Raw genomic sequence first — 24,324 nt, 5'->3', positions numbered from 1 at the left:
ATAGATCCAAACCCTTAGAGCTCTGTCGGGGTTCCCTCACTTCCCTCCCCTTCTCTCGGATGACTTGGATCCATGCAGATGCAATGCCCGCTCACCTGGGATCCTGCACTCAGGACCTGCCACTCCCGTAGTTCCCCAGAGTCGTGCCCCTGGAGGCCCTCTGAGGTTCCCACAGGGTCCAGGCCAGGGGAACAATCCTTTCCTGCCACAGGAGCTGCTGGAGGCTTAGTGCCTGGTGGGCCAGGCTTTGGCCCAGGAGCAGTCGGCATCCCAGGAGTTGGAGTCCCAGGTGTTGGGGTCCCAGGTGTTGGAGTCCCTGGTGTTGGAGTCCCAGGTGTTGGAGTCCCTGGTGTTGGAGTCCCAGGTGTTGGGGTCCCAGGTGTTGGAGTCCCAGGTATTGGGGGCCCGGGCATCATGGGTAGACCAGGTGAGCTTGGCTCTGTGTGTGTGTGTGTGTGTGTGTGTGTGTGTGTGTGTGTGTGTGTGTGTAAGAGAGAGATGTTGAAATTATTGCCAAGACTTCTGTATTCTCCCTGACACCTCCCCACTCTATCCTCTTCTCTCCACACCGTTGGTCATCTTCTCTCCCTTGGGATATAACCACCTCCTAATTAACTACGGCCAGCATCATCTTGAATTCACCTTTTGGCTGTCAGCGTGCTCCTGGGGGCAGGAGCCATGTCTTTTTCACCTCTGTGTTCCCAGCCCTTAGCTGAATATGTGCTCAGTAAATGCTGGATAGATGGGTGGGTAGGTAGATGGGTGGATAGATGGATGGGGGCGTGGATGGGCAGAGGGACAGCTAGAGAGGTAGGTGAATGGCCATGTGGATGAGTAGGCAAATTGATGGATGAGAGAGTGGGTGGTGGGTGGATGAAGGGACAGATACAAGGATGGGTGGTTACATGGATGGATAAATAGATATAGGTAAAATGGTGGATGGTGAGATAAATGGGTAAATGGAAAGAGAGATGAATAGGCAGGTGGGGGACAAGATAAGTTGTTAGAAGGATGGATGGATGGATGGATGGATGGATAAGCACATGGGTAAATGAGCAGATGAATGGGTGGGTAGAAGGCAAACATAAAATGGATGGGGAACTTCCCTGGCAGTCCAGTGGTTAAGACTCTACGCTCCCAATGCAGGGGGTGAGGGTTTGATCCCTGGTCGGGGAACAAAGATCCCACGTGCCGCCGCGAAAAAAAGAAAATCAAAATGGTTGGTTAGTTAGATATTTAGGTGAATGGATAGATACACAGATGGATGGATAAATGCATGTGAGGGTGGACAGAGAGATAAGTGGTTGAGTGGGTAGATTGAGGTCCAAAGATAGACAAATGGGCATCCATATGGGAAGGTCAGCAGATAGATGAATGGGTGGCTGGTTAGACAGATGGACAGATGGCTTGATGGAGATATGTATGGGTAAATGGATGGACAACTCTGTGTTGGCTCAACAGATAGAAAGAAGATGGACTGAAAGACAGATGGGTGGACAGAGGGATATATATAGCACATCTCTGCTCCATTCTGTCCTGAGCATTTGTGTTTCCCTTGATCTCTCCAGGGGCTGTGCCACCAGCTGCAGCTGCTAAAGCAGCAGCCAAAGCGGCCAAATTCGGTGAGTCCTGTGCTGACAGCTCCGCCCCACCCTATTCTGGCCTTTACTTGCCAGAACTAAAGGACCGTCATCTTCTAGTCCCCGTTGTACAGCCCAGAGAAGGGGAGTGACTTGCCCAGGGTCACACAGCAAGTCACTGGCAGAGCTGGGACTTGGCCCTGTTGGGCCCCAGGACCATGTCTCCCCCAGTTGTCTCCCACCATGAGGCCAAGGGACTGGGCGATAGGAGAGTCCCAGTACGGCCTTCCCAGTGGAGACAGTGTCCCTGACCCGCCCTGCTCTGGTCAGGACCCTCTCAGAGGAGCCCAAGCCTGGCTGGGGATAGGGGACCTGTGCGCAGTCTTTCCATCTTCAACAAAGAGGCCCTTCCCCAAGCGCTCAGAGAAGAGAGGGGCTGGAGACACACTGTGGGGTGTCAGTAGGGAGGAAATTGGAGGTGGACCCAGGTATCCCATGGTTTCCTGTCCTTCATGGACCAGACTTGGGGGAAGCTCGCATCCTCTTCTCCAGTCCAGCATGTCCCCCAGAGCCCTTCCCAGCCTCTCTCATTGAGATCATTTTCCACTTGCTTCTCTTCTCTCTGCAGGGGCCAGAGGCGGAGTGGGAGTTGGAGGTATTCCCACTTACGGCGGCGTTGGTGCTGGGGGCTTTCCTGGCTACGGTGTCGGAGTCGGAGGTGTTCCTGGGGCTGGCATTTCCCGTGAGCCTTAGTTCCATGCAGGGGAAACAGGGATGGGGCAGGGGCTTGGGGGATGGGGTGGGGGAGGGTAGACTGGGCTCCGCCACCGAGCTCAGGGACGAGTTGGGGGAGAGCACAGGGAGGGTCTCCAGTGCCTTTGGGGCAAGAGCGCTGTCAGCACAGTCTGGCTGAGAGCCAGCAAGGTTTCTGAGTCTCTTTCTTTCTCGGCTCCTCTTAGCTGCAGCCCAGGCAGCGGCCGCCAAGGCAGCCAAGATCGGTAAGTGCCCCAGCCCTGCCTGTCCTCACGCCCAGGGCCGTGCCCTCCCTCCTCCCCACCGCAGCCCTGCTCTCCTGCAGGGCCCAGGCTCAAAGCTCAGAGCAATTCTCCAACAGGAGGGCAGAGCAACGTCACACTAGGGCCTCCAGGGCTGAAATGGCCTGGGTCAAGGTCGGAAGCCCGTGGGCCCATCCTCCAAAGCCACAGTGACGTTTTCTGTGCTTTTCATTTGCCCACCATTAGGATCATTGGTACCTGGCTTATCACCCCCAGACCAGCGCGTTAAAGGTGCCCGTCCATACACAACCACGCTGCCATTATGCAACCCCTACCTCCACCCTCTGCTCCCCCAAGAAGGGGGCACTTCAAGGGCAGAGCTGGATGCTCTTCACCCCTCCAGGTGCTGCAGGAGCAGGAGCCCTGGGAGGGCTGGTGCCCGGTGCCGGAAAAATACCAGGTGTGCCAGGCGCTGAAGGGGTACCAGGTGAGCTGTGTCCCCAACCCAGACATGGGTTTGGCTTATCTCGTGGAAGGGACCCTGGAGGTGGCCTATGTAAAGTGTACCATTTTACAGATGACAAGACTGAGCCCAGAGACAAGGGTAGAGACAAAGCAATTTCCCTTAGTTTGGAGGGAAGAGCCCCCATGGGATTCCAGATTGCTGAGTGAACCCGGCAATTCCCCTACCTGCCCCGGGGACGCTCAGGATGTCAGCCCAATAAGGCAGTGGAACTCTGCTTTACCAGGGTTGGGAGGCCTCGTTCACCCCTCACGGGGCCTTTGTGGTTTCTGATCAGGTGGGAGGGCCTGTGTCAGCCTTTGTTTCCCCAGCACTCTTTCTCCAAGGGGAAGAGATTAAGAATTACAATGAGATTAATTTACAGCCTTCCTTGATTGTTTTTTTCCCACCAGAAGATTTCTCTTCTGCATTTCCTCTTCTTTCTGGGAGGAAATTCCCCTTTTGAGTTTCCCCCCAAGAAATGTGGTGCTTCCTCTAATAGTTTTGGATACAGGCGTGATTAGGATTTTTAAAAACTAACATCACCTTCAGCAGAAAGCTCCAGAAATCTTTTAGACTGAGGTTTGGGAGAGACAGCTTCGAGCTGCCCTCCACCATGGGCAGAGCTAGAAGGCCACAGTCTCAGAGCTGCTTCTCAGGGAAGGGACGTGTCCAGGGCGGCCGGTGGGCCATCTGAGAGCGGGCCTGCCTCACGCTGGGTTTCCTGGGTGAGGGGACAGTTCCCTAGAGGTGGTCTCTGAGGTGCCTTTCCACCGTGGAGGGTGGGTAAGAGGGGGAAGGGATGCTGGGGACCACTCCTCACTCTTCACATCTCCACGGGCAGGGATCCAGGCAGCTGCAGCCGCCAAAGCAGCCGCCAAAGCAGCCCCGTTCGGTAAGTGAGCCCCCTGCAAGTCCTGTCTTCGACCCTCAGCCTAGAGCACTGCTCTCTTGTGACCCTGCCTTGGGGTTTGGCAGACCCCCCTCCTTAGGCTGTCATGTTCTGGGCGTGGGCCTTCCTCACAGCTTTTGGCCCATCTGACCACTCTGAGGGGTGTGGATGAAGTTTCTGATTAGGAAGGCGAAGTGAGAACAGGTGCTGGCGAGCCCTCCAGAACACACCCCCTACCCTTCCCAAAGCCACTGCTGCCTCCCAGTCCAGCTGGGGCCTTGCCCTGCTTCTGGAACAAATGTTGGGCTCCACTGGGCTCCCACCCACCCCAAGGGACAGCCGTGTTCTTGCTCCCTGACAAGGTTCTCCATGTCTTGCTTCATCTGAGGGCCACCCCGGCAGCCCCAGCTTCCCATACCTTCCTGAGTATGGCATAGCAAAACAGCTCACTTTAGAGCCAGAGAAATCTTAACTTCAGGTCTGCTGACCCCCAAACTCACATATGACGAACAACCCTTTTTTGTAAAACTACCATTTGCTGAGGTAATCATTACACCAGCCTTATGAAATTGGTACCCTTATGCCCATTTCACAGATGTGGAAACTGAGGCTCCAAGAGCCTAAGAGACTTGCCCATAGTCACACAGCTAAATGGTGGCTGAGCTGAGTTTGGAAGCCAGTCCTGCCTGTCTTGCAGAGCTCCCTTTACTACATAAGTCTGCCTCCATCACCCTCAGGAGTCTCAAAGGGGCCCTTGTAACTCCAAAGTTTAAGAACTCCTGATCCTGCCCAGACCTCATATTAGGGATGAAGAAGCTGAGGCCCATCAAGGGAAAGTAACTTGTCCAAGGTCACACAGCAAGTCTGTGCCCAGCTAAGAACCCAGGGCTCCTGACCTCCAGCCCGCTGCTCCTTCCATTAGCTTCTGCCCTCCTCGATCAGTACTTGGTTAAGGATGAGCTCTTCTCTGTCTTGCAGGGTTAGTCCCGGGTGTCGGTGTGGGTCCCGGTGTCGGTCTGGGTCCCGGAGTCGGCGTGGGTCCCGGTGTCGGCATTGGCCCCGGTGGTGTCATAGGTAAGCAGTGTGAGCAAGTGGGCCTGAGGGGCCTCCGAATGCTCCACGGGTGCCGTCCTTGAACCCCCTCTCTCTCCTCCCAGGAGTAGGGGCCCCAGCTGCAGCCAAATCCGCTGCTAAGGCGGCCGCCAAAGCCCAGTTCCGTGAGTGCCCTGCCTGCCTTCTCTCCTCACCCCACAAGCCCAGGCCTGGCCCGGCGTGATCCAAGCCTAAACTGGACCCCAGGACATGCCATATCTCAGGCCTGCCCTGCAGCCTCGTGAGGCTCCCAAGGCGGCAGACAGAGGGAGTGGAAGTGCAGATTTGGCCTGAGGGAGACCTGGGTTCGAGTCGTGAGCCACACACTAGCTGAGTGACCTCTGAGTTTCCTGTCCTCCCGTGTGGGTACTGATGGCACCTGTCACAGAGGCTTGTTAGGAGAATCCAATGAGTTCATCCAAAAGGGAGGAACAGGAGGTTAGGCTAAAAAAGGACACACTCTGGTGTCCAGAGTGTGTATCCCTGAATGCCAGCCTGGGGAAGGGCTGGACTTGGTGGTCAGTGAGAGTTTTAGGAAGACCATTCTTGTGGCAGCGTAGAGGGCAGATTAAGGGGGTCTGGGCCCCTTCCTTGGGGTCTGACTCAGCTCCCTGAGCCGGACACCCCCAAAAGGGCCTGTTCCCTGCCTGCTGCCGCCACCCCACTCCCCATCTCCCGCAGGGGCCGCCGCTGGGCTTCCTGCCGGCGTTCCCGGGTTTGGAGCCGGTGTTGGAGTTCCCGGACTTGGAGTTGGTGTTGGAGTTCCTGGATTTGGGGCAGGTGCAGGTGAGGGGCCTTCTAGGGGCTGAACAGAAACGCCCCTGACCTCAGAGGAGGGAGACCTCTCCTCCCAGCCTGTCCCCTCCACTCAGAGATATGCAATAAATTCCCCGTTATGTTCTCCTGAGCAGTTAGAGACAACTGGGGTAACAGATGCGGGCAGGCCAGGCAAAAGGTCCTCTTCTGCCAGACTTCAGAGTTTCTGTCTCCTCAGTGGAAGGGTGTCAGGGCTCCAAACTGAGAAGAAGCCCACCACCCAAGGAAGGAGGCTGGAGGTCCCTGGGGTCAGTGGTGTGTGTGGGCTAGCCTGGCTCCCCTTCAGCAGTGTGCTGTGGCAAGAGGGCCACTAGGAACTCTAGCTCTTCGTCTGCTAGTTACTGAGCCTGCTCTGTGTCCACCCTCAGGCAGACCATGCCGGGCCTAGAGGAGACGGGAGGGGACAGATGGAAGGAGGAGGCACGGTTCAGCCCTCAAGCACCCACAGACCAGACTGGTAGAGGCACAGTTAGACACTGAAGCTCTGTACTTGGCTGGGTGAGCTCCTGGCTGCAGAGCCACAGCTTCAGGGCTTTGAGAGAAGCAAAGAAGGCTGAGGAAGTCAAGGAGGGCTCCCTGGAGGAAGCAGAATCCCCAGGCACAGAGCTCAGCTGCTGACCACCCCACTTTTCCTTTTGCCCTTTTCCTCAGTACCCGGAGCCCTGCCCGCAGCTAAAGCTGCCAAGTATGGTGAGTGCACCCCACACACCATCCCTGACAGCACCTGGTCACCCGGCTCCCCTCTCCCTGGGCCAGGGCCCGATGCCTGGAGCCTACAGCACAGGGCTGGGATGGTCAGGATGGAAAAAGGCAGTTTCTAGGAAGCATCAATGATGGTTCAGCAGACTCTGGCTCCTGCCCACTAAATGCCTAGCGTGCCTCCAGCCCCGGGACAACCAAAACCGCCCTTCACAGTTCCAGCCCCCCTGGGGGCAGTTTCACTTTGGTGAGGACCATGGTCCCTAAGACCCCTCAGGCCCTGACCATTTCATGGGGCCCAAGGCCAGGGAGGGGCCAGGGCTGTTGTCCCAGCAAAGCCAGGACTCCTCATCTGGGCCCCTGCCTCCCTGTCAGCATGACTGCGCCCGCCACGAGCCACAAGGACGTGGCAGACCTGCCCTCCCCCTACACTTGGCATTCGGGCAGCCCTGCCTGGCCAGATCCACACTGTCTATGTCCCCCTGCATTCCTGGCCTCCTGGGATCTGGGCTGGGGCCTCCGCCAGGGAACTGCCAACCAGGCCTGGCTGGTCCACGTGGGGCCAGTTTCCACCTCGGAAAATCCCAGCTTCCTCAGCCCCCCGCCCACGGCGGGCCTGATGACCCACAGGCCCCTCTCCTGTTCCTTGCTGGCGGCTCTGCTGGCCTGAGTTCGTCAGCCATTGCCAGGGAAACGGAGCAGTTAAGGCCTCTGGCTCCGAGGTCATTTCCTGCCCATGAAACCGTGAACACATTGCTTAACCACCGCTGTGCCTCAGCTTTCTCATCTGCGAAATGGGGCTACTAGTGCCTACGTTTCCTGCTGCCCGGAGCGGTCTGATAAGTGTGGCACACGGACCATGAGTGTCCCCCTAAAGCGCTAGCTATAACTCCTGCTGCTGCTGCTACTGGCAGCTCTGTACTGGACAGTGCTTCACACTCAGAGGTCCTTTCACTATCCAAACACCTACAGGTGAGCAGGAGTAAGGATCATCATCTCCTTTATAAAGATGCAACTCTGTGGCTCAGAGAGGTGACGGCTATGATGAGTGGAGAAAACAGATTCAAACCCAGGGCTGTCAGGACCCGAGACTAGGCTTCCACCCTTGGCAGCCTGTGGCCACAGCCACCACTGTGACCACCTGCAGGTCCCAGCACCAGCCCGGGAGGAAGGAGAGGAGACAGGCAGGCTGAGGCTCAAGGGGCGTGCCCTTGCCCGATGCGTCAGGGCAGAACCGGACCTCAGACCCGGGTGTCTGGTTATGGATTTCTGTCCAATACGCCTTCCACTAGGTCACGTGGCCGCAGCCACCTGTCTACTTGCCTAGTAGCCCTGGGGCCGGGAGACCCCGTCCTTCAGAAGGGGGAGGATTGACTTTTTGTCCTCTCTGCACAGGAGCGGGAGGGGTCGGGGCCCTTGGAGAGCTTGGAGATCTTGGTGGAGCCGGTGTCCCAGGTGGTGTGGCAGGTGAGTTGAAACCCCGGGACAGGCTGGGCATGGAGGGAGACTGACCCATGGAGAGTCCCTCCCTGAGCCCCCTCTGTGTCCCCAGGAGCCGGACTCGATGCTGCGGCTGCTGCCGCCAAAGCTGCTGCCAAAGCCGCCCAATTTGGTGAGCACAGGCTTGAGGGGGGGCTGCCGCCAGGCTTCTAGGATTTGACAGGAGGGGAGGGGAGGGGCTCGGCTCTGACCACGCACCACGGAGCGCATATTCCCTGACCTGTCCCTGAGGCCCTCAGGGGCATCGTCTCCCAGGGCCCCGGCCCACCTCCTGGCCCCACTAACCCTCCAAGGCCCCGGGGGCTCAGCCTCCACCTGGGCCCTGGGATGATCTCCCCACCCCACCCCCCACCTCCTCCCGCACCCCACCGCGGACAGACCAGCTGCTCTCACTTGCGGGGATTAATGCACAGCTCTCTCCTCAGGGTTGGGGGGAGTCGGTGGGCTCGGAGTCGGAGGACTTGGAGTTGTCCCAGGGGCCGGGGGCCTTGGAGGTAAGGGGTACTCTGGAATCAGTGAGTGCATGGCCGCCCCCTTCTCTGGGCTCCTGCAGTATTGGCAGGGGCCTGAGCAGGCTTAGCGAGGGCTGCCCCTTGCAGTTGGGTGTCCCAGTACTCTCCCTCTCTTTCAATTCACCCAACCACCTCAAGTGGGAATTCATTAGGGTAGTGATGGTTATGCCCATTTTCCAGAGAAGAAAAAGCAAAGCTTGGAGGGAAATTACTTTCCCAAAGTCTCTGCCATCATGGTGGACCTTACGGTAACATTTCTCTCTCTCTCGGGTCATCATTGTGTCTCCCTACCTGACCTGGCCTGAAGTCTCTTACCCCGTGTACTCCACAAGACTGGCCACACAGTAGGAGCTTAATAAAGACTTCTGGAAAGATGGACGGATGAAGGTGGGGTGGAGGGATGGTGGAAGGATGAGTCAGTAGGCTGATGGCAGATCGGTGGGCAGGTCAGGAGGGGGACATGACTTGGGGAGGGAGGAGATATTCCTGGGCTCTCACGCTCGCCATCTCCCCAGGTGTGCCCCCAGCTGCAGCTGCTAAAGCAGCCAAATTTGGTGAGTTGCTCCCGATGCCTCCCCCCGCCCAGGCCTGCAGGCTGCTTAGACCCCACCCCCACTGCCCTGTCCCCGCCCCGGCGCAGGCCTCAGTCCTGCTCACAATACCCCTGAAGGCCCATCCAGGAGATCCCTGACCCCAGATGCCAGAGGGGATGCTCAGGGTCCCTTAAACTGTGGCTCATCCTCACCCACATCTGGCCTCTTCTCAGGTGCCGCTGGCCTTGGAGGTTTCCTAGGCGCCGCCAGGCCATTCCCAGTTGGAGGTAGGGACCACCTCTGCTGTGAAATCCTCAGCTCTGGCTGGCCCTGGAGGAGGCCTGGCTGCCTAGCAGCTGGGGCTCTGAAGCTGCATCTGGCACAGGGACACAGAGAGAGGGTGGAGGGGACAGTCCAGGAAAGGAGGCATCCTGGGCAGAGGGGCAGGCCTCAGGGTCAGGTGGACACATGTGACTCAGACACCAGGCCGACGAGCTGAGGCTATGGAGCTGCATCCCCGGATGCCAGGAGGGGCCCAGCTGTGTTAAGAAAGCTGCTTCGGCAGGGGGTAGGGGGCAGTGGGAGGAGGTGGTTCTAGTCGGAGAGGCAATAGGTGGGCCCTGCCCCCACCAACCCCAAACCCCTCCTGCAGGTGTCGCAGCAAGGCCTGGCTTCGGACTGTCTCCTATTTTCCCAGGTATGACCAGGCTCCCCTGCCCTGGGCCCCATCCTTCCTCCTTCCCTGGTTCATCTCCTGCTCAGAAGGGCTGAGCCAGGACCCGAAGGGTACCCCGCGCCCTCAGATTGCACAGAGTTGGGTTTCCCCTTCTCCTCTCCCTCCCGTGCCAAGCCAGGGAGCATCAGCTCTTCCAACACACCACGTTCATATGAGGCAAACTGAGGTTCAGAGAGTGCCAGGGACATGCTCAGGGTCACACAGTCACTGGTAGAGGCAGAGCCAAGGTCTTCCAACAGCCAAGCCCAGAACTTGGCCCTCCCCTCAGATGAGGCCCAGGCTGCCCGGGAGGGCTTGGTGGGCACCCCAGAGGTGGGCACACTCAGGACCTCTCTCCTTGCCTTGTAGGTGGCGGAGCCGGGGGCCTGGGAGTTGGCGGTGAGTCTATCATAAGAACAAGGGGCCCCGTTTCAAGCAGGGCCCTGAGCTCCTGCTGAGGGAGTGGCTAGTGCAGCCACGGCCCTGGGCTGGCCCTGGGCGTGGGGACCTGAGGGAGCCCCACGGGGAATCACAGAAGCTGAAGTCAGCCCTGGGAGGTGGGGATATGGGGACCCTGATTCCTGGGGCTCCCAGCCGGGCACTCGACTGGGCACCAGCAGTGAGACAGGGACCTGGGGCAGCCCGGGTCTCAGGGTCTAACCAGAGAGGTTGACAAGGTCCCATAGAAAAGGAAAGAAACTGTAGGGAAGCACAAGCCCTGTTCAAGCAGGCGGTCAGGGAGGCTGAGCTGGAGCCTGTCAGTGGGCGTAAGGCTGCCCCCGGGAAGCGTGGCCAGGGTCTGACTGTGGTGGGAGAAGGTGCCGCAGAGCTGCTCAGTCCTCCACAGGCAGCAGGCCATCTGCAAGGAGCGAGGTTGGACAGGAGGGTCGGGCCGGGGTCAGAGAGGCCTTTGGAATCCGCTGCTACAAGATGGAGGCGCGTGGAGGGGCCGGGTGGGGGGTTGTCTGGGAGCGGAGGGAAGGCCTGGCCTCCTCCCCAATCCCGGCCTTCCCTCCACAGGCAAACCTCCCAAGCTCTATGGAGGGGCCCTGGGAGCCCTGGGATACCAAGGTGAGTAGAGACTCAGCCCCTGGAAGTGGGCGGGGGGTGAGGGGGTGGGTGTTGGGCAGAGGCAGAGTGATGGGGTCCATCAGCCTGGGAGAGAGGGCAGCACGTCAGACGAGGCCTGGCAGGGAGTGGGGAGGCTGGGGCAGAGCTGGACACCTTACCCGCCCCTTCTTCTACCTGCGACACAGACACGCAGAGCTGAGAGTGGGCCCAGGACCCTCCAGGTTCATCCAGGCCAGGCCTGGCCGCCCCTCCCTCCCTGGTACCCACACCTGCCCCTGCGGGAGGAGCGAGGGGCTGGGAGGGGGGGCAGAGAAGGAGAGAGAGGATGGAGGTGACAAAAAATTGAGCCCTGGAGTCAGGGGATAAGAGGGGTGGACCCGGCAGGGTGGGCAGAGGCGGCCCAGAGCCACACCCTTGCTCCAAGATGCAGATGTGTCTCTGGCAGTGTGTGGGGTGGGGTCTGATCACCACCCCCCAGGCATTTCCCAATGATGCCCAAAAGAGACCCAGAGAAGCCCCAGCTCTGCACCTGTGCCCAGCTCAGGCTACGGATCCCCTTTCCACCCCCCAACCTGCTTCCCACTGAGCAGATGAGACAGCCCAGGCCAGGGCAGGGAGAGGCAGAGGCAAGGGCAGCCTGACCTCGTCCACGGCGCCCAGCTCTCAGTCAGGCACCAGCTGGTGTCTGTGGCCCTGTCACACAAGCTCTCTTTTTGTTGGCTTTCTTTCCCAACAAACACCCTGGATGAGCTTCACAGAGAGAAAAAGATGGTGCTCACTGCCACCAGGTGGCAGTAATGAGCCACATCTCGCTCCCCCGGGGGTAGGCGCTACCCCAGGCCCTACTTCTGTGCCTTGATGATTTGAAATAAGGTTGACCCATCAGGCCCTCCGCCCGAGAGGGCAGGAGTCCTGCTACCACCCACCTGCTCGGTGGGAGTTTGTACAGCCGAAGAGCTCAGAGAGTGGCCTGGGGTCGTGTCCAGGCTTCCCGTGGCTTCTTGGAGCCTCTGTCCCCCGCTGTGATGATGTGGGTGTTAAGAACAGCTTGGAGTTGGGGGGAGTGGGCAAGGGCTTGAGAAGCAACCAAGACTGACCCTTGCGTGTGCCTCCCTGCACCTAGCTGGGGCCTGCCTGGGGAAATCCTGTGGCCGGAAGAGAAAGTGAGCTTCCCAGGACCCCTGATTCACGACCTCATCAACGTTGGTGCTACTGCTTGGTGGAGAATGTAAACCCTTTGTGACCCCCCCCATCCCATGCCCCCTCCTAAGTTCCCACCCCAGGAGGGAACAGGGCAGGCAGGGTGGCCTTGGAAATCCACAGGGCAAGCAAACAAGAGAGTGGTGGCCAAGTGAGCTCCTGGAAGCCCCCTCCTTCAGAGGCAAGGGGTGCGTGGGCTTGGCCCCTGCCCCCACCCCCTTCCCACCCAGGAGCTCTCCCTCCACACACTCCATCTCCAGGGGAACTTGGTGCTACGTACTGGTGCTCTCATTCTCCCTGCGGGGAGGGAGGAGGGAAGGACAGCCCCTCAGGGAACCCCTCCCTGGGGCTCCTCTGAAGATGGTGCAGACACTCCCTGGGCAGTCTCACCTCCCCCTGCCCACCAGGACCCACCTCTGGCTGCAGTCCAGTTGGTACCCAAGCATCGAAACCCTCAAGCTGGATTCGGTCACACCATCTCTTGGCCCCCTTGGCCCCCTCTCCCCTACCAACGGCTATTCCCCATGTCTGGGGCACCTTCAGGTCGGAAGATTCCCCCCATTGGGAATAGCCCTCTTGCTCCTGTGGAATTCATCCGCCCATATGCCCATCCGTCCATCTGTCCTGGTCCCCATTTGGCTGCCCGGCACCGCTAGCTGGCTGGGCGCCCCTACCATCAACTCGATTAACCTGTCATGGCAGCCTGTGCCCTGCCTCTGCCCTACCACATACACCCCTACGTAGGGGCCCCGAGCCCAGGTTGTGAGGGGCTGTCCCGACTGGGGCAGCAGGAATCTCCCTCGCATACTGGGTCTCCCCCCACGCAGTACTGTATCCCCAGTCCCCCCCTCCGGAGCCCCTGTACTTCAGAGCATATCCCCCCCGCCCCGCCCATCTCTTTGTGTCTCGCTGTGATAGATCAATAAATATTTTATATTTTGTCCTGGATGTTTGGGGATTATTTTTGACTGTTGATGTTCTCCTTTATTTTTGTGGTTTATGGGGAAAAAAAACCTTTTCTTTTTTTTTTTTTTTTTCTGATCTGGGGAGCTACATCCCCAGTAGAAGATTCATCTTAATCGCTTTGGTATAACTCTGAGTGAAACACACATTTTTTTTTTAAAAAATAAGAAAGGACAATTAACTGCTTCAGAAAAGACTAATAAATGAAAACCTTTTAAGGAAACTGTCTTGGCCTCCTTTGTAATCCCTCAGCTGCCTTCAGCTCCTGGTCGGGGTAGGGCTCGGCCTTGGGAACCTGTTCAAGATGTATTTAGGGGGCCGCCAATTACCTGCCATTGGCTGCTGGCGGATTGATCCTCCTCCTAGTTCAGCCTGTCCTTTAATAATGATAATCCCTTTGTAGGGGAAGCAGAGCGGCCAGCCCTACACACGTCCACCCACAGCGGGTCTCATTCCTCTGAGGATGTGGGTTCACCCACCCAGACACGCCTTCCCCAACCCTCACCCCTTAGGCCCAAATCCTTGGCCTCTAGATGCTGAGAGCACAGCTGGACAGGTGGAGGAAACAAAAATGACCCTTCTGTCCAGACCAAACGCTTGGCCTTGGTGAACAGCCTTGCAGAGCCCGACCTAAGACAAACAGATGGATGTTGCCTTCTAAACGTCCCCTTTAAGGAAGACTCACTGTCACACACGGCCACTAGGGCACCGCTCTACTTCTTTACAAAGCAAAGCAAATGACACTCTGCGGGTGGCAACAGGAGACTCTGTACTACCCTTGGATGCACCAATTCCCCAGGGTTGTCCCCCTCCCCGCAGGGCTACAAATCCACAGAGTATGGGGATATGCCCCCCCGCCCCGGAGCCCACAAGTCCCTTCTAGAGCATACTCTTCGGTACCAGATTCTGGAATTTCCTCCCCAGACCACCAAGTCCACTTCCAGGGCCCACATGGCCTCATGTGTGCATCAGAGCGAACCCCATGGCCAGTGGGCACTCGTGGAGGCCAGAAGGACGGCAAGGGAGCTGTTTGTTGGGAGTGCGGGTGGAGTCTGCCGTGCAGACAGCAGCAGACGGCAGTATGGGTATCCGTGCACCTGTGCACAAGGACCCTGTGGAAAGAGCAAGGGGGTGGGGCGATGCTCAGGGACAGCTTCCCAGAGGCCAGCAGAGCACAGGAAGCAATCTACCAGGTAGAGAATAGAGCAGAGGGTAGGGAGGGTCAGACCTTTCCAGCAGGAAGGGCAGCCTTGTGAAGGTTCCCAGCGCCCGGTGGGAGGGAGCAGAGCCGAGGAAAGGCGAAGGATGGATCAGAAGCGGGTAGGGGGTAGGTTAAAGGAGACCACGGGGTGGGGGGCTGCTGTGACAGTCAGTGAGGAGTGACAGCCTGCCCGAGAGTAGTGGCAAACCAGATTCATTCATTCATTCACTTGTTCAGCAAAAAGATCCCTTGCTCATCCTGGGAAACCCCTCAGCCCCAGGCATACTGGGATAGTCGGTCCCCCTGCCTTCCAGAGACATCTATCCGTCATACACAAACATATACACGTATTAGTTGTATTACTCAGCATCTTGGTGTTATTTTAATCAAAACTATGTTTCAAAGATCATTCCTTATCAGCTGTATATTCATTTAACAAGTACTTATGGAGTTACGTACCATGCACTAGGTACTGTTTTAGAAGCTGAATATACAGTGGTAAACAAAATGGGCAAAAATCCCTTTCCTCGTGGAGTTAACATACCAGTAACTATATCTGTTGTATTTATTTGATCACTTTGCTATTATGACCAATGCTGTCCTGGACATTTGTGTGTACGTATCTTTCCTACAAGTCAGCGTGAGTTGGTCTATAGCAGCACCGTCCACAGAACTTTCTGTGATGACGGAAATGTTCTCTATCTGCTGTGTCCGGCGTGAAACCACTAGCTACGTGGGCTCTTGAGCTCTAAAAATATGACTAGTGAGACTGAGGAATTGAATTTTTTTTTTTTTTTTTTTTTTTTTTGCGGTACACAGGCTTCTCACTGTTGTGGCCTCTCCCGCTGCGGAGCACAGGCTCCGGACACGCAGGCTCAGCGGCCATGGCTCACGGGTCCAGCCGCTCCGCGGCATGTGGGATCTTCCCGGACCGGGGCACGAACCCGCGTCCCCTGCATCGGCAGGCGGACTCTCAACCACTGCTCCACCAGGGAAGCCCAGGAATTGAATTTTTAATTTTGTTTTTTAATTTAAATTTTTAAATGTAAATAGCCACAGTATTGGATGATGCAGGTCTATGGAAGAAAGTCCTGAAGATAGAAAAGATAAATCAAAAAACAAAACAAAACAAAAGATCCCTTGCTCATCCCTCTGCAGCTCTCCAGCTTCTGAAAGTTGGCCAGCCCCAGGATTCAGCCCTGGCGCCTCCCTGCTTCTATTTCTCATAATTCATGGCTTTAAATACCACGTATGCGTTGGCAGTTCCCAAACTGACACGTCCAGCGCAGACCTCTCCCCTGAACTCTGGACTTGCACGTTCAAGGCCAGTTCTTAACATCTCCACCTGGAAGTCTCATACTCCTGCGTAGCGTGGGTCCGCCCACCCCCACCAAAATCTGCTCTCCTCCCCACCTTCCCCGTCTCAGTAAACAGCAGCTCCAGTGGTTCAGGCCAGCAGATTTGGAGCCCTCTTCTCTCCCCACTGCCCACACCAGATTCACCAGCAAATCCTGGGACACTGCCTTCAGAAGATAACCAGAGTTCAACCACTCCTCCCACCCCCAGGCCCTGGTCCACCAGCAGCTCTTGCCCAGGGGACTGACACAGCTTCCAGGCTCGGCTCCCTGATTCTGCCCTGGCTCCCCTTCAGCCTTCTTTCCACACAGCAGCCGAAACAATCCTTTTAAAACATAAGTCAGCTCAGGTCACACATCTGCTCAAAATCCTGCTATGGCTCCCGTCTCATTCGGGGCCCAAACCAGAGGCCTTTCAATGGCCGAGGAGCCCCTACCTGAGTTGGCCCAGCTGTTTGACCAGCACCCTGCTACGCGGCCCCCCACCAGGCCGTGTGGTTACACTGCCCTCTTCCCTTCCCTGCAGGCAGCAGGCCACCCTTCTGCAGCCTCCACATCTGCTGTCTCTCCTGCCCAGAAAGCTCTTCCCTCCGTTATCAACGTGCTTGGCATCCTCACCTCTTTCAGGTCTTGATTCAAATGTCACCTTCTCAGAAAGTCCTTCCCTGACCCCTTTTCTAAAACTGCAAACTATAGGGGGTTCCCTGGAGGTCCAGTGGTTAGGATTCCGAGCTTTCACTGCAAAGGACTCAGGTTCAATCCCTGGTCAGGGAATTAGGATCTTGCAAGCAGTGTGGTGCGGCCAAAAATAAAAATAATAATTAAATAAAATTACAAACTATACCTTCCTCCCTCACTTGGGAGACCAACGACTTGGCCCTGCCTTCTCTTTCTCCAGAGCACCCATCACCAGTACCCATCATGTCACCACATAGCGCAGTAATACTTTGCGTCTTTGTTTATTGTCTGACTTTCCCCACCAGAATGCAACTCCCTAAGGATGGACATTGTTTTGAGATCAAAATAGTTGAGGGCTTCCCTGGTGGCGCAGTGGTTGAGAGTCCGCCTGCCGATGCAGGGGACATGGGTTCGTGCCCCGGTCCGGGAAGATCCCACATGCCACGGAGCGGCTGGGCCCGCGAGCCATGGCCGCTGAGCCTGCGCGTCCGGAGCCTGTGCTCAGCAACGGGAGAGGCCGCGGCAGTGAGAGGCCCGCATACCGCCAAAAAAAAAAAAAGTTTAAACTCCCTGCTTTCATTAGTTACACACTCTTGTAGAAAGATGGTAATGGCAAGCAAATGTGCTAGGCTGATAATAGCTTCAAAGATATCCAGGTCCTAATCCCTGAAACCTTGTAAATATTACCGTTACTAGTCTGCTCAGGCTGTCATAGCAAATTGCCACAGGCTGGGTGGCAGAAATTTATTTTCTCACAGTTCTGGAGGCTGGAAGTCCAAGATCAAGGTGTCCACAGGGTTGGTTTCTCCTGAGGGCTCTCTCCTTGGCATGTAGGTGGTTGTCTTCTCCCTGTGTCCTCACATGGTCTTTCCTCTGTGCATATAAGTCTCTTACTCTCCTCTTCTTATAAGGATGCCAGTCATAGTGGATTAGGGCCCATTCTGATGACCTTGTTTTAACCTGATTGCCTCTTTAAAGATTCTATCTCCAAATACAGTGACATTCTGAAGTGTTGGGGGCTGGGACTTCGACGTACAATTTTAGGGGGGATGCAGTTTAGCCCCTAATAGTTACTTTATATGGAGAAAGAGTCTTTGCAGATGTGGTTAAGTTAAGGATCTTGAGATGGGAGATTATCCTGCTGGGCCCTAAATGCTATCACAAGTATCCTTAAAAGAAGCTGGAAGAATTGTATGCCAACAAATTGAATAACCTAAAGAAATGAATAAATTCCTAAAAACACACAACCTGCCAAGACTGAATTGTGAAAAAATGGAAAATCTGAAGAGACCAATGACAAGAAAGGAGAATGAATCAGTAGTCAATCCTCCCAACAAAGAAAAGTCAGGACTAGATGGTTTCCACTGGTGAATTCTACCAAATATTTAAAGAAGAATTTATACCAATTCTCCTGAAACTCTTCCAAAAGATTGAGGAGGAGAAACAGTTCCAAGTTCATTCCAAGAGGCCAGCATTACCCTGATACCAAAGCCAGACAAAGACACTACAAGAAGAGGGCTTCCCTGGTGGTGGAGTGGTTAAGAATCTGCCTGCCAATGCAGGGGACATGGGTTCGAGCCCTGGTCCGGGAAGATCCCACATGCCGCGGAGCAACTAAGCCCGTGCGCCACAACTACTGAGCCTGCACTCTAGAGCCCACGAGTCACAACTACTGAAGCCCGCGCACCTAGAGCCTGTGCTCCATAACAAGAGAAGCCACTGCAATGAGAAGCCTGTGCACTGCAGCGAAAGTAGCCCCTGCTCGCCGCAACTAGAGAAAGCCCGTGCGCAGCAACGAAGACCCAACACAGCCAAAAATAATATAAATTAATTAAAGAAAAAAAATCAAGACACTACAAAAAGAGAAAACTACAGAGAAATGACATTAGTAAGATGGCAGTATAGGAGGTCTTCAGTCCATATCCTCCCACAAACAATCCTAAATTTCATGTAGAACCACAAAAGACCTCAAATAACAAAAACAATCTTGAACAGGAAGAATAAAGCTGGAGGCATCACACTTCCTGATTTCAAAATATATTACAAAGCTAAAGTAATAGAGAGAGAGACCAATGAACAGAATAGAGAGCCCAGAAGTAAATCCATGCATTTACGATCAACTGATTTTCAACAAGTGTACCAAAAACACACAATGGGGTAAGGATAGTCTCTTCAATAAATGGTGCTGGAAAAAAAATAAATGGTGCTGGAAAAACTGAATATCCAGATGCAGAAGAAGGAAACTAAACCCTTATCTCACAGCACAACACAAAAATCGACTCAAAATGGATTAAAGACAAACATAAGACCTGAAACTGTAAAACTACTAGAAGAAAGCACAGGGAAAAAGCTTCTTGACATTGGTCTGGGCAATGATTTTTTGCATATGACTCCAGGAGCACAGATGACAAAAGTGAAAATGGACAAGTGGGACAGCATAAAACTAAAAAGTTTCCACAGAGCAAAGGAAACCATCAACAGAGTGAAGAGACCACCTATGAAATGGGAGAAAATCTTTTCAGACCATACATTTGATACAGGTTAATATCCAAAACATATCTGGAACTCAAGAAACTCAACATTTAAAAAAGAAAAAGAACTAATTTTAAAATAAGCAAAGAACTTGAGCAAACATTTCTCAGGAGAACGCATATGAAGGGCCAATAGGTATATGAAAAGGTGCTCAGTATCACCAGTCACCAGGTCATGTAAATACAAATCAAAACCACAATGAGATATCACCCCCTACCTGTTTAAATGGCTATTATCAAAAAAAAAAAAAAAAAAAGATAAGCATCGGAGAGGATGTGGAGAAAAGGGCACCCTTGTATACTGCTAGTGGGAATGTAAGTTGGAACAACCGTCATGGAAAACAGTGTGGAGGTTCCTCAAAAATACTAAAATAGAGCTATCATATGATCCAGCAATTCCACTTCTGGTATATAACCGAAGGAAATGAAATCACTCTCTTGAAGAGATATTTGCACTCTCGTGTTTATTGCAGCATAATCCACAATAGCCAAGCTGTGGAAACAACCTACGTATCCAACAACAGATGAATGAATAAGGAAAATGTGTTGTATATCTACAGTGGAATATTATTCAACCTTGTAAAGGAAGGAAATCCTAAATAAATAAATAAATACAGGAAGGGAGGAAGGAAGGAAATCCTGCCACATGCTACAACATGGATGAACCTAGGGGACGTTATGCTAAGTGAAATAAGGCAGTCACAGACAAATACCGTGTGATCCCACTTACATGAAGCATCTAAAGTAGTCGAATTCATGGAAACAGAAAGTAGAATGGTGGTCACCAGGGCCTGGGGGAGGGGAAGAAGGGAGTTTGTTTAATGGGTACAGAGATTCAGATTTGCAAGATGAAAAATTTAGGGACTCTGTAATGACCTGTATGGGAAAACAATCTTTTAAAAAAGTGGATGATGGGGCTTCCCTGGTGGCGCAGTGGTTGAGAGTCCACCTGCCGATGCAGGGGACACGGGTTCGCGCCCCGGTCCGGGAAGATCCCACGTGCCACGGAGCGGCTGGGCCCGTGAGCCATGGCCGCTGAGTGTGCACGTCCGGAGCCTGTGCTCCGCAACGCGAGAGGCCACAACAGTGAGAGGCCCGCGTACCGCAAAAAAAAAAAAAAGTGGATAATGTATATGTATAACTGATTCACTGTGCTGTACGCCTGAAACTAACACAACACTGTAAGGCAACTATATTCCATATAAAGAAAGAACTAAAGAAAAGGTTTAAAAAAAAAGTTTTGGGGATCTGTTTCACAACTGTGAATATACAGTTTACCCTTGAACAACGCTGGTTTGAACCGGGAGAGTTCACTTATATGCAGATTTTTTTCCAATAAATATAACACTTGTATTTTCATTTTACAGGTCTTTAAGTGTGGGAGAAAGTTTGTGTGTGATTAGAGATCACAATATGTAGAATCAAAAGAACAGGGGGTTCAGTCCTGATTCCCTCCAAATGGTTTCTGCTTCCTGGTCTTGGGTGAGTCATTTATCAATTCCTTTGTTTTTGAGGCAGAGATAGCAGCGTTCAGATTTTCCACTGTGTGTGTGTGTGTGTGTGTGTGTGTGTGTGTCTGTGTGTGTGTGTGTGTGTGTGTGTGTGTGTGTGTTGAGGGCAGCGGCGGGAGGGGAGCGTGTGTTGGTTCCCCTAACCCCTGAATCATTCAAAGGTCAACTGTACTTAACACTATTGAAACATACACTTAAAAATGGTTAAGATGATAAATTTATATTATGTGTTTTGATGACACAGGTTTAAAAAAAAAGAAGCCGGAAGGGAGAAGGAACTGATTTCTCCTCTAGAGACTCCGGAATGAATGCAGCCCTTGTTTTTAGCCCAAAGCCACTGAGTTAGGACTTCTGGCCTCCAAAACTGTGAGCAAAATAATTTGTGACCACAGCCACAGGAAACGAATACAGTGAATAAATTAATAATTCTAACGTCAGGTGGATCAGTGCTATGAGGATGAAAAGCCAGGGAAGGAGACGGAGAGTGAGAAAGGATGTTAAGTTAGCTGGGATGGTTGGGGACACCTAATCCCAGGTCAAAGGCCCTGTAATGAACACATGCTTGGGAAGTTAGAAGAGCAGAGAGGTGCACCGTAGTTAACTAGAAAGAGCAAAGGAGAGAAGAAATTTGAGCAAAGAAGTAGCGAGGGACTAGGTCCCATAAAGGTTGCAGTAAGGGCTTCGGGTTTGAAAGCAAGGAAATGTCACACTTTGACCCTTCAGAGGCTCTGGAGGGTGACAGGGGTGCATGACTCAGGGGCTGTCATACCCAACTAGACCAGGGAGGAGAGAAGAGTGGAGGGAGAAGTGGTAGAATTCTAGATCTGCTTTGTACAGGGAGCCAATAGGATCTGCCAGTAGGATTTGCTGATTGATTGATCAAGTGCAAGGAAAAGGAATAAGGAGAAAGGAGAGAAGTTGAGGATGCCTTCAAATTTTGGCTGAGCCACTAAAGGACGGGGATGTCATTTACTGAGATGAGAAACACTGGGGGAGGAGCAGATCCAGGCACAAATTAAGAGCTCTGATCCGGATGCATTAAGTTTGAGGTGCCCGTTTGCCATCCAAGTGGAGATGCCAAGTAGATATTTGGGTTCTTGCATCCGCAGCTCAAGGAGAGGGCAGGGGAGTCAACAAGCCACGTGTCTGGGTGATGTCACGCAGAGTGGGCAAGGAGGGGGCAGGCTGCATCTGACAGCAGGGATCCCGTGATGCCAGCTCTCTTTTCCTCCCTAGGCTAGGACAGTTCAGGCTCTGGCCCCTGCCCTGGGTCACAGTCTTGGGCTAATCCAGTGAGTATCCCCAGGGAGCCTCTTGTCACCAGCCTGTGTTCAGCCAGGTATCAATTTGGCAATTTGGACAAATCCTAACCATTGACCTGGAGTGAGTCTTTCCCAAAGGGCTCTGGACCCCTCATCTTGAAAACGTGTATCACGAACCCCATCAGTAAAATATTTTTGAGCAAATATCACATATATTTGCCACTTGGATGGCAGACAGGCACCTAAAACTTAACGCATCCAAGCCAGAGCTCTTAATTTGCACCCAAATTATTATTATTATTTTTATTTTTGCGTTGCGCGGGCCTCACTGCTGTGGCCTCTCCCATTGCGGAGCACAGGCTCCGGACACGCAGGCTCAGCGGCCATGGCTCACAGGCCCAGCCGTTCCGCGGCATGTGGGATCTTCCCGGACCGCGGCACAAACCCGTGTCCCCTGCATCGGCAGGCGGACTCCCAACTACTGCGCCACCAGGGAAGCCCGCACCCAAATTATTATTTGTTCCCCAATACACACATAGACACATTCACTTATAAATTACATACATAATTGACTATACAAGTAACAAAAAATGTTCATCACATAACAATGCAAAAGCAGAGTTTAAGAAGAATGTTCGAAAGATGAAATGAACAACAGTTGCATGCTTTTATTTATTAAAAGTACAAAATTGCTTTTTTGCTTTCAGTTAAAAAAAGGCTTAATAACTTGGATAAGCAATGTGACAGAATATGTCAGATCTGATGAGTTGGTCCTTGGTTTCACCAGGAAACGGGAAACGTGTCTGACAAGGAGCTCCGACAAGAGAAGGAGGTGCCAGCTCTGTCTTTTCGCTCGTCTTGCGGTATCAGCATCATCTCCAACCTGCTTTCTTTTCAAGACTCTGTTGCAGCCACAGGTCTACTCTGGAAGGGTTAGTTGTGTTATAAAAGTGGGTGAGAGGGCTTCCCTGGTGGCGCAGTGGTTGGGACTCCACCTGCCAATGCAGGGGACACAGGTTCGAGCCCTGGTCCGGGAGGATCCCGCGTGCCGCAGAGCAAAGGACCCCGTGCACCACCGCTGCTGAGCCTGCGTTCTGGAGCCTGTGAGCCACAACTGCTGAGCCTGCGTGCCACGGCTGCTGAGGCCCGTGCACCTGGAGCCCGTGCTCCGCAGCGGGAGAGGCTGCCGCGGTGAGGGGCCCGCACGCCACGGCGAGGAGTGGCCCCCGCTCACTGCAACTGGAGAGGGTCCGCATGAAGCAAATATATATATAAATGAATAAATTTTAAAAAAATAAATAAATTTAAAAACAAAAAAAAAAACCTGGGTGAGATCCTCTACCTAACCAGGCACAGGCCCACAGCCCCTCTAGGTCCACTCAGTATCCCCCTGCACCCTGCACTGGGGCCCTCTCCCAAGCCCCTTCACCCAGGGGTGCTACCTGCTGCCACCTCCTGAGGCCGTGAATGTCCTCATGGGTTTCCCTTAATGCTGCCCAGTCCGTTGTAAAATCCCCTTTATTAAACTCTGCTCAGTAATCCCTGCTGAGTGCTTCTCTGCTTCCTGCCAGGACCCTGCCTGATATATACCCTATAGGAAAGCAACAAACAAGCAAAAAACGTTGCTGTCCAGCCTCCGAGGACCTCCACACCTCCTTGGGACACTTTACTATAAGTGCTTTAGGGCCATCTGACCAGCAGACAGAATGAGGGCACCAGCATCAATCTGAATATTAAGGAAGGAGGGAGGGGGCTTCCCTGGTGGCACAGTGGTTGAGAGTCCGCCTGCCGATGCAGGGGACACAGGTTCGTGCCCCAGTCCGGGAAGATCCCACATGCCGTGGAGCGGCTAGGCCTGTGAGCCATGGCCGCTGAGCCTGCGCGTCCGGAGCCTGTGCTCCGCAACGGGAGAGGCCACAACAGTGAGAGGCCCGCATACTGTAAAAAAAAAAAAAAAAAGGAGGGAGGGAGGGAGGGAGGGAAGAAAGAAGGAGGAAGGGAGGAGGGAGGAGGGGGGGAGGGAGGAGGGAGGAGGGGGGAGGGAGGGAGGGAAGAAGGAGGGAGGGAGGGGGGAGGGGGGAGGGGGGAGGGGGGAGGGGGGAGGGGGGAGGGGGGAGGGGGGAGGGGGAGGGGGGAGGGGGGAGGGGGGAGGGAGGAGGGGGGAGGGAGGGAGGGAGGAAGAAGGAGGGAGGGAGGGAGGGAGGGAGGGGGAGGGAGGGAGGGAGGGGGAGGGAGGGAGGGAGGGAGGGAGGGAAGAGGGAGGGAGGGAGGGAAGAGGGAGGGAGGGAGGGGGGAGGGAGGGAGGGAAGAGGGAGGGAGGGAGGGAGGGAGGGAAGAGGGAGGGAGGGAGGGAGGGGGGAAGGAGGGAGGGAGGGAAGAGGGAGGGAGGGAAGAGGGAGGGAGGGAGGGAGGGAGGGAAGAGGGAGGGAGGGAGGGAAGAGGGAGGGAGGGAAGAAAAATTATATTTTGTTCCCTCCCCCAGGTAATTGTTTTGCACCCAGGGATGAATGCCCCACCTTGTAGGCCACTGGACCCAAGCCCTGACTAGAGAAAAATCTATACAAACTTGATGGCTGGAGCTGGAGTCTGGGCAGTTCTGTCCCTTGTTCACTGGGTGAACTTAAGCATGTGGCTCAACCTCTCCCCGAATAGGCTCCCAGGCAGTAGGACGACGAAATGGGCGGTGGGCCTCGCGGAGATAGGATTCTCCACTTGT

The 24,324-nt window shown here is 54.3% G+C and overlaps 1 protein-coding gene and 1 pseudogene across 9 annotated transcripts in view; both read left to right on the top strand.

Moving 5' to 3' along the window:
• Positions 1-13,055, top strand: part of ELN (elastin) — a 32,246-nt gene extending 19,191 nt beyond the window's left edge. For 3 of the 9 annotated variants that reach the window (XM_032605773.1, XM_032605775.1, XM_032605780.1), the window contains 19 exons: positions 212-394; positions 1,569-1,622; positions 2,209-2,322; positions 2,540-2,578; positions 2,979-3,062; positions 3,922-3,972; positions 4,948-5,043; positions 5,127-5,186; positions 5,743-5,847; positions 6,529-6,567; positions 7,972-8,043; positions 8,129-8,188; positions 8,502-8,570; positions 9,104-9,142; positions 9,355-9,408; positions 9,774-9,818; positions 10,206-10,235; positions 10,857-10,907; positions 12,031-13,055. In XM_032605773.1, coding sequence (XP_032461664.1) covers positions 212-394; positions 1,569-1,622; positions 2,209-2,322; positions 2,540-2,578; positions 2,979-3,062; positions 3,922-3,972; positions 4,948-5,043; positions 5,127-5,186; positions 5,743-5,847; positions 6,529-6,567; positions 7,972-8,043; positions 8,129-8,188; positions 8,502-8,570; positions 9,104-9,142; positions 9,355-9,408; positions 9,774-9,818; positions 10,206-10,235; positions 10,857-10,907; positions 12,031-12,074 — 1,289 coding nt within the window. In that variant the 3' untranslated portion in view covers positions 12,075-13,055. The remainder of the gene's footprint in view (positions 1-211; positions 395-1,568; positions 1,623-2,208; positions 2,323-2,539; positions 2,579-2,978; positions 3,063-3,921; positions 3,973-4,947; positions 5,044-5,126; positions 5,187-5,742; positions 5,848-6,528; positions 6,568-7,971; positions 8,044-8,128; positions 8,189-8,501; positions 8,571-9,103; positions 9,143-9,354; positions 9,409-9,773; positions 9,819-10,205; positions 10,236-10,856; positions 10,908-12,030) is intronic. The other 6 variants (XM_032605781.1, XM_032605782.1, XM_032605778.1 and 3 more) reach the window with 5 other exon arrangements.
• Positions 12,263-13,055, top strand: LOC116740292 (annotated as a pseudogene).
• Positions 13,056-24,324: the final 11,269 nt, after the last annotated feature.

This window comes from Phocoena sinus, chromosome 15 (assembly GCF_008692025.1).
Source record: "Phocoena sinus isolate mPhoSin1 chromosome 15, mPhoSin1.pri, whole genome shotgun sequence".
NCBI classification, from domain to species: Eukaryota; Metazoa; Chordata; class Mammalia; order Artiodactyla; family Phocoenidae; genus Phocoena; species Phocoena sinus.
The sequence above is the reverse complement of the archived record's forward strand: the minus strand, read 5'-3'. Positions and strand labels throughout refer to the sequence as shown.